The sequence below is a fragment of the Salminus brasiliensis genome, chromosome 19, assembly GCF_030463535.1.
Source record: "Salminus brasiliensis chromosome 19, fSalBra1.hap2, whole genome shotgun sequence".
NCBI classification, from domain to species: domain Eukaryota; kingdom Metazoa; phylum Chordata; class Actinopteri; order Characiformes; family Bryconidae; genus Salminus; species Salminus brasiliensis.
In genome coordinates, this window is record NC_132896.1 from 13445320 (window position 1) to 13454912 (window position 9593).

Here is a 9593-nt window from a genome sequence, read left to right on the forward strand (position 1 = left end):
GGCTTTTGTCTGCAATTTGGCCTCCTGTCCACTTGAAAGTGATGTTTTTGGTCCCTGAAAACTCTGGTTTCAGTGTTGTCGTGTGAACAGAAGGTTTTATGAAAATGACGTTTGTCAGGCACTCGATATTGCATCCTCCCCCGGGGCGATTCCGAGCCACCACCCAAAGGCCCAACTAAGGACTTCCACCTCGTTTTTGTTCACGTGTTTGATTCAGTGTATCGAGTCATGTTCGTTTGGTTCATGTGTTTCACCTGGGACTGGGGGTACTTAAGGAGCCTCAGCACCATGGCTCAATGCTGAGAATTGTATAGTTTGGAACCTTGAGGTCGCCCGAGAGGTTCCCAGTAGGACTACAGGTGTGTTAAGGTCAGCTTCGACTCGGTATCCGCCTTCAGGAGCAGGTCACTCTGCTAACCACGTTGTCAGCGAGGCTCGCTCGCTCACTGTCAGGATTCACTGGCTACCCACATCCCAGCAAGGCGACCCACGCTCGCAGCAGCACGCTGCCATTTCAGGTTAGGTCGGCCTTGCCGTTTTGTCTGTCTGCTGGTTTCCCAGCTCTTCTTGTCTATGTATTGAGCGCTGCTCTAGTGCCCGCTCAGATCCAAATTCCTCCCAGTGCCAAGTTTATGTTTGCCATTTGTATTGTCACGTTTTGTTCATATTTTTGCCCTTTCATTGTTGCTCATGTTTTTTGTACTCTTGATGTTTTATGTTTTGTTTTTTTTAATAAACCCTCTTGCATAAGATTCCATCAACCCTTCTCGTCTGGCCTGACACTCCATGACAATGTTCACAATGCGTACAAGTTTCTGGCTAAATCTTAAATACTTCCTTACTCCCTATAGAGTGAACTACACAAGTCATAAAACTACAAAAAATGACATCTACTCACTGACAGCTCATTTCAACAGATGAATAAATGTAAATATTATTCTATTACATATGTAAATGGTGTGTTTAGATTTGAGATTAGAGGGGATTTCTCTCTTTTTTTACTGCGGAAGTGTGTGGTCGGGACCTAAGGTAACTGATGCCAACAAAGCTGAAGGAAACTAGAAGAAGACAGTAAAGCATTTTCAGGGTTTCAGGCTTTTTCCTCAGTTCTTAATGTAATTAAGAAATGACAATTAGCAGGAACAATGGAGGTCCCGTCCAGGTCCGGAAGACCAAGAAAACTTTCAGGGAGGACTACTCATAGGATTGCTAAAAGACAAATTCAACCCAGACGCAAGCTGAAGGTTTTGTCATGGCTCTCACAGTCCGCTGACCTAAACATCATCAAAGATTTGTGGACAGACCTCAAACGAGCAGTGCATGCACAACAACCCATGGTTCTTACAGAGCCAGAAGCGTTTTGCAAGAAAGAATGGGCAAAAATGCCCCAAACAAGAACTGAAAGACTTTTAGCGATCAACAAAAAAGTGTTAACAAGCTGTGATACTCGCCAAAGGGGGTGTTGCTAAGTACTGAACACGCAGCATGCCCAAGCGTTTGCTTCAGGCCCTTTTCCTTTTTTGTAATTTTGACACTGTAAAAGTTGGAAATTATTAAAATTATATAAACATTATAGTTTAATATTAGATAAATGTGTCATCATTAAATGTATTCTGTTTGAAAAAATCAGGCCATGTTTTACTCACTTAACTATTTCAGTAACAGGTGTTTTGACCAGGGGTGACCAACTGCCACTGTATCATACTGCATTGTACTGCTTTGTCACTGTAAATCCACTACCCAGTTTGGGACCTAAGGAGGAGGTCCTCTCTTTTTGAGTCTTGGTTCTCAGACATTCTTCTTCCTCACACTCATATGGAGTTTTTCCTGCCTTTATCACCATCAGCTTTCTCGTCTGGGGTCTGGACTCAGATTTCTGTCAAGCTTCTTGCTGTAATATAAAGCACAATAAGAACACAATTACATGGAACTGAACAGAATTCAATTGAGACATTTCCTGACAGAGTGAAAAACCTAAGCTAGATGGTTGTGTCAGGCTGTGAAACAATTTCATTAGTACATTTTGAATCCATGCTGTCTTCATCAATTTTTTGGCGTTTCTTTCTGCTGGCTTTTTGCAGGTTTTCTGTCTTTGAAGAAACTTTTAAATCCCACTCCCAGCACATCTCCTGTGAAATTCGAAAAACAATGATATGGAAGCTGCATTAACAGCTTGTGAGTGTAATGCCTACTAGAGGGGCTTTCCTGCACTCTGCAATCAAAGTGATTTTTTTGCTTTAGGGCCAGATCGGCACAAGGACAGTCTTCACCTTAAAAGAACTCTAATCACCCTAAATAGTCTTCTAAGCAACAGTTCTGTAGCTGGAACATCTCTGCGAGCTGTGTGTGCTCGCTGCTGCTCTGCATGCTAAGAAGCCGGCATCTGAGGCAAGCCAAAACCATACTGACACCTGCAGCTCCGGCTTAATTGCTGTGATTAGCGCCGTCATGGGGATAATTGTCGGTTTCTATAGCTGAAATTAGAGCTTTTCTGTGCAATTTCTACAGCTTTAATGAGTATGTATTGTGTTGATAAATAAACTGGTTTGGTGGAAGGCATGTAAACAGTCTTGCCCTTTGCAGAAGGCTGGAGCTGAAACCAGCAATCCTCATTTCAGCTCATTTCAGTGTTTTTTTACTCAATAAAATGTTGCTCTGACTTTACTGCTGCTGTCTCACTCTGAAGCGAGGATCCAAATATAAACCTTTAAAAAGGCACCTTGCAAACTGTTGGCATTGTATTCCGCTTATTTCAGCATTACTTGTAATGCAATTATCTCTGATTTAGCCACCCACATGAAATTCATTCATTCAAGTTAGTGCAATAATCCTAGTTTATTGTTTATGGGGAGTAAATGAGTGTGAGGGTTAATGCAGAAACTACAAAGATCCCTCCCTAGCCACAAAAACAAAGGTACCAAAAAGTGTTTTTGTTGTTGTTGTAACAGCAACCTTAAAAAGACCTTAGAAAGTATTATTACAAACTTCTATTACCAAAGAATAGCCCCACCAGTTTGTACAGAAGTCTCTGTAGTTACTGAATAATACACCTTAGTGTGTAATAAGCCTGGAAGTGTTAAGAGCTTGACCCATTTTATTCATGCCCCCAAAATGGACATACACCCAGCTAACTAGCAAAAACATCTTAATGAGAAAAGCTGTCACACAGTCCATCACTAGCCTCTGCTCCCTCGAAAAACCAACTTTGACTAACACTAAGACTAGAGTTAACCACTCATCAGAAGGAAAACTCAAGCTAGGCTAAAAGCTAACCTGGCTACAATCACTTCAGTTAGCTAACTGCACACTGCAACCAAGGAAAAACCGGAGAGGACGGCAACACTATCTGGGAAACATAATGTATATAATGACATTGTGTTTTGTTACTGTGATAAAACAAAGCTATGCTCGGCTATGCTGAATGGCTCCTGTAAGCCATTGCAGTGACAGAAACCAGCCAATAGTAGCAGAGCTCATCATTTGTTTCACAAACCCACCTTAAAGCACTTCAGTCATATTCTGAGGCTAAATAACAGGGTTGTAAATAGGCTTGTAAAACTAAATGAACAATCAATTAATTAGCACAGGCTGTTTGTGCAGGAATCGGGCACAGGGTGTTTGTGCAGGAATTGGGCACAGGGTGTTTGCATAGGAATTGGGCACAGGGTGTTTGTGCAGGAATCGGGCACAGGGTGTTTGTGCAGGAATCGGGCACAGGCTGTTTGTGCAGGAATCGGGCACAGGGTGTTTGTGCAGGAATTGGGCACAGGGTGTTTGCGTAGGAATTGGACACAGGGTGTTTGTGCAGGAATCGGGCACAGGGTGTTTGTGCAGGAATCGGGCACAGGGTGTTTGTGCAGGAATCGGGCACAGGGTGTTTGTGCAGGTATTGGGCACAGGGTGTTTGTGCAGGAATTGGGCACAGGGTGTTTGCGTAGGAATTGGGCACAGGGTGTTTGTGCAGGAATCGGGCCCAGGGTGTTTGTGCAGGAATCGGGCACAGGCTGTTTGTGCAGGAATCGGGCACAGGGTGTTTGTGCAGGAATCGGGCACAGGGTGTTTGTGCAGGAATCGGGCACAGGGTGTTTGTGCAGGAATTGGGCACAGGCTGTTTGTGCAGGAATCGGGCACAGGGTGTTTGTGCAGGAATCGGGCACAGGGTGTTTGTGCAGGAATTGGGCACAGGGTGTTTGTGCAGGAATCGGGCACAGGGTGTTTGTGCAGGAATCGGGCACAGGGTGTTTGTGCAGGTATTGGGCACAGGGTGTTTGTGCAGGAATTGGGCACAGGGTGTTTGTGCAGGAATTGGGCACAGGGTGTTTGTGCAGGAATCGGGCACAGGGTGTTTGTGCAGGAATTGGGCACAGGGTGTTTGTGCAGGAATTGGGCACAGGGTGTTTGCGTAGGAATTGGGCACAGGGTGTTTGTGCAGGAATCGGGCCCAGGGTGTTTGTGCAGGAATCGGGCACAGGCTGTTTGTGCAGGAATCGGGCACAGGGTGTTTGTGCAGGAATCGGGCACAGGGTGTTTGTGCAGGAATCGGGCACAGGGTGTTTGTGCAGGAATTGGGCACAGGCTGTTTGTGCAGGAATCGGGCACAGGGTGTTTGTGCAGGAATCGGGCACAGGGTGTTTGTGCAGGAATTGGGCACAGGGTGTTTGTGCAGGAATCGGGCACAGGGTGTTTGTGCAGGAATCGGGCACAGGGTGTTTGTGCAGGAATCGGGCACAGGGTGTTTGTGCAGGTATTGGGCACAGGGTGTTTGTGCAGGAATTGGGCACAGGGTGTTTGTGCAGGAATCGGGCACAGGGTGTTTGTGCAGGAATTGGGCACAGGGTGTTTGTGCAGGAATCGGGCCCAGGGTGTTTGTGCAGGAATCGGGCACAGGCTGTTTGTGCAGGTATCGGGCACAGGGTGTTTGTGCAGGAATCGGGCACAGGGTGTTTGTGCAGGAATCGGGCACAGGGTGTTTGTGCAGGTATTGGGCACAGGGTGTTTGTGCAGGAATTGGGCACAGGGTGTTTGTGCAGGTATTGGGCACAGGGTGTTTGTGCAGGTATTGGGCACAGGGTGTTTGTGCAGGTATTGGGCACAGGGTGTTTGTGCAGGTATTGGGCACAGGGTGTTTGTGCAGGAATCGGGCACAGGGTGTTTGCTTGTATGACAGATATTTTGCATCTGAGCTACAGGCCTCTGCAGCAGTGATGTGTGGTGACGAGAAACCTTTAGCTTTGCCATTAAACACCTTTCTGCGTCACTTGCTGCCCAAAATAGGATTGTCAGATGTTGCACATTCGAGGCACGTTTTCTCCAAAGCGCCTTTACAGCATGAATCATTTGCACATCAGACCCTTTTTGGAGTGCATTTTGCACTCTGGCGGAAGGCGGAGATGGAGCTGGCACTGGAGCTGCAGGCAGAGTCACACTAGAAAGATCCTGAAGGCCCAGGTCTTTACCTGAGCGGCGTTCCTTGTAAATTGGCCCTGTGAGTTAGGTTGTCACTCCAGGGGTTTAAGTGTGGGAGTGCGGGAAACGTCCACCTTTCAAACCATGTAAGAAAAAAAAGTTATAAAAAAGTAGTCGTTTGCAGTGTGACCATTAAAGTCCCCCTGTCAGTGAAAGACAAGGGAATGAGGGACTTTTCAGCCACACTCCAAAGACCAAATGGTGAAAATATTTAGCCCCATGGACAGTTCCTTAAAATCTCTAAAGGCTAGAAAGGCGTTCCACACGTTTAGTCTTGGAGAGTTGTGAAATTAGTCATTGTAGAGAAACCCATCAACGACTTCTTCACAGGGGTGATTGTTGAAACCAGGGGATGTCAAATATGGATATAGGATTTTTAAATATGGAATATTAACAAGAATAAACATTACCTATAACATATTTACACCAAAACTATCTAATATACCTAAAGTAAAGCAGTGTCTCAGGGATCAGACAATGTAATAGTAACTTTTACAAGCTTTTAAAAGGGTTTGGTATTACATATCAAGCCACTCAGTCAAAGATCTGAGAAGATCTGAAGAACAAAGATCAGGCCAGGGCAAAGATCTGTGAGGTTTTTCAAGAATCAAAGATTTCACAGAATCAGTTTCAAGGTGATTTGCTAATGTTTGTGATTGCTGGTTAGCTTTGCAGCATCGCCAGTTTGCTAACCCACAACCTAGCTAAGGTTAGCTACATCACTTGCTGTGATGTTGTTTATTGTAATGTTTTATCATGATATTTGTCCATGAATTTAGGGAGCAGTGCTTCTAAAGGAGCACTGACAGGAGCAGTGTATTGGTTTTGCTGTTGAGTTCTTTATCAGCATTTGAGTGAAACGTGAAAACTTTGATTTTTAAAAGCTTGTAAAAGCAAAAAAGTTACTAGTCCATTGTCTGACCCCTGAGACACTGCTTTACTTTAGGTATATTAGATAGTTTTGGTGTAAATATGTTATAGGTAATGTTTATTCTTGTTAATATTCCATATTAAAAAATCCTATATCCATATTTGACATCCCCTGGTTTCTACAATCACCCCTGTGAAGAAGTCGTTGATGGGTTTCTCTACAATGACTAATTTCACAACTCTCCAAGACTAAACGTGTGGAACGCCTTTCTAGCCTTTAGAGATTTTAAGGAACTGTCCATGGGGCTAAATATTTTCACCATTTGGTCTTTGGAGTGTGGCTGAAAAGTCCCCCATTCCCTTGTCTTTCACTGACAGGGGGACTTTCAGAATGTATATTTGGTGGTGTGTGTCCTTTTTCTTTAACGATTGCCTACACTCAGGCTGCTTAGATGTCTGATGAGTAGATCAAGTCCACCTGCAAGTTGTGTGGACATGAGCTTCGGTAGTATAAACTTGGTTAATATCAATTTTTTATTTCTCAACTTTGTTTTAAAAAGTTTCTGAAACTTTCTGCTGTTCATTTCCAGACTGATATGAAAAGAACTTCCAGACGTGGTCTCAGACTTCTGGAGCCCTCTGTACCTCTGCACACCACACTCGTGACTACAAAACGTTCAAATGAATTTGAGCTGTTGTGAGATGTGACAAACTTGGTGGGTGCTCTCCATGGTGCTGAAGCTGTGGCGACTGTTTCTGCCTTTGTTGAGTTTTAAACCCACTAGATGCATGTAGCGCTCATTAGGACGCTGACACTAACTCTATTATAGAAAGAGGAGGGGAGCGGAGGAGAGGGGGGGGAGAGGGGGGGGGGGGCAATCCCCCAGTCCAGCGCAGCCCTCGCTGCGTGTCTCATTCTCGGCCAAGTTGAGAGCTCCGGCTCAAAGCCCGGTCGCGCTGCTGCTGTGCGCGTGTGCACCGCATCCCGCGCGGTCTCGCGGTGGAGGGGTAGAGGAAAGGAGGAGTGTGTGTCTATGTGTGAGTGTGAGGTGGCGGGGAGGGGGGTGGACCTTTCCTCGCGCTGATCGCAGCACAGCTCGGAGACGCGCCTTACCGCGTAGGGGAGTGGATGGCGGCAGAGGGTCATGAAGGTAATCACTGCCTTTGAGCGGGGTTCCGGGGGCTCTCACCACGCACGGCGCGCGCCCTGCCCATCAATAATTCATCGCGAGCAGCAGCAGCAGCAGCGGCGGCGGCGGAGGAGCGGGAGGAGGAGGGCGCAGCGCGCAGCGGCTCCCGAGCTCGTGGCTTTGAAGAGCGCTCGCCGGCTCGCCGCCATGCCCCGCTCGGCCGGCGCTTCGAGACGGGCTCACGAGGAGGACGAAGGAGGATGAAGGAGGGAGCAGCACGGGGAGAGGCAGAGGCAGAGGCAGCGGAAGAGGCAGAGGCAGCGGGCTATAATGAAGTGGGGTGGCCGCGGGGTGTGCGCCGTCGCGGTCTCCGGCGCCCTGCTCTTCGCGTGCGCCGCCAGCGCCGCGGCCGTGGGCTTCAAGTGCGTGGCGCTTGGTTCGCGCGTGCGGGCGCGCTTCCACCTGAGCACGGCAGCCGGCGCCTTCTACTCGGGCATCCTGCTGGCGCTGGGCCAGGCGTTGCTGTGCGCGGCGCTGCTGTGCTGCCGCCAGCGCGGCGTCACGTGCGGGAACTTCTTCCTCGTGGGCCTGCTGGTGTTCGTGCTCGGCGTGCTCACGGCCTTCTCGGGCGCCGTGGTGGACGGCGACGCCGTGGCGCTGGTGGAGCGCAAACACGCGCGCTACTGCGCGGACGCGAGTGCGGCGGAGGCGGAGGTGCGCGACGCCTGCGACGCGCTCCGGGACTACCAGCGAGCGCTCCTCGCCTCCGCCGTCCTCAACGCGATCGAGTGCGTGCTCGGCCTGCTCAACTTGCTGCTCGTTAAGCGCTGCCAGAGCGCGCGCTTCTACAGGCGACAGCGGCGGAGGGGGCGGGGGCACGCGCGCGGCCCTCTTGGTGGCGGCAGCAGCGGCGCCACCGTGGGGACCCTCATGGTGCTCAGCGCGGACGAACGGGACCTGGCCGCGGCGCCCTCGCCAGCCTTCCGCGCCTACGTCAACCCGGCACTGTGCCGCGGGGGGCCGAACGAGGGCGGGGCAGAAGTGCAGCGGGGAGGACACCCGTCCAGCGAACTTCCAGGCTACTCGCCTAGTGACCCGGAGCTCAACCATTCTTACCCGTTCTCCTACCCACTGCCCAACGAGTCCCCCCCGGCCTACGAGGACATTTTCCCCGGGGAGGCCAGGGAGCAGAGAGCGCGGGCCCACTGCTAGGGCTGGGACACTTAAACTCCAACGTGTGTGTGTGTTCGCGGTGACGATCAAAAACACAGCCAGCCATCAGCCTCTCTCTCTTTCTCTGATGGCTTAAAGCTGATTGCGTTTATGTATTGCACTTTTTCTTCTTGCCCGGATGTTGGCAAACCTGTGATTATACACAATGAACTGGCCTTTGCAAACCAGACTGACGTGGTAAGACAGATATACAGATGATATATAAACAGTACATACTTATATAAAGAGGTTATTTCACTCTCTGAGTTCATTTTTGGACCACTGGCTGGTTGAATGATTGCTTGGTTGGTTGGCTGGTTGGGTTAGTTGGTTGATTGTACTCAATCATCTTATTCCCATGTAGTTTGTTGATGTCATTCCCTTGTTTTCCTTCATTCTGCCTACGTTTAGCTCATGAATAAAAAGAAAAACGTGGATTTCCTCCTCCTTGATGTAGCCGTTTCATCCGAATTAGCCTGTGTGCCATGGTTCTTTGGCCCACTTTGGGATTAGAAGCGGGCAAGCCCATCTTGCCCATCTCTGAAACGCATGGAGGTGTGGGTTGACTAGACTAGAAGCTACCTGCTCTTGACTGCAGACTATAGATCGGGAGGCAGTGGAAAGTACAAAGGTGGGTAAGGGTTGAGTATGAAGATGATGTGATCTGCCGCATCACAGGCTCTGACAATACCTTACTATGGATTGGAATCATTACTGTACAGCTACACCTCACTGAAGGCAACGTTCAGAGCCCTGCACGACACCTACTAATGCTTTTCATGAAAACTCACTTTCCGAGGTGAGAAGAGGCACTCTTTATTACTGACGTTTGTCTTAAAAGGCTTTTGAAGATGTCCTGAACCCTTGCTTTGAATGCTGGGACTGTGTGTTAATATTATAACAAGTAGTCAATAT

General features: G+C 48.5%; 1 protein-coding gene across 1 annotated transcript; it reads left to right on the top strand.

The window, feature by feature from the left end:
• Positions 1-7462: 7462 nt before the first annotated feature.
• Positions 7463-9008, top strand: LOC140541278 (transmembrane protein 271). Its single transcript, XM_072663854.1, has one exon. The coding sequence runs from the start codon at positions 7797-7799 to the stop codon at positions 8676-8678; it is 882 nt and encodes a 293-aa protein (XP_072519955.1). The 5' UTR covers positions 7463-7796; the 3' UTR covers positions 8679-9008.
• The last annotated feature ends 585 nt before the right edge of the window (positions 9009-9593 follow it).

What these genes read in the sequence shown, in the direction of transcription:
- LOC140541278 (XM_072663854.1), top strand. Translation starts at nt 7,797, where the DNA reads ATGAAGTGGGGTGGCCGCGGGGTGTGCGCCGTCGCGGTCTCCGGCGCC.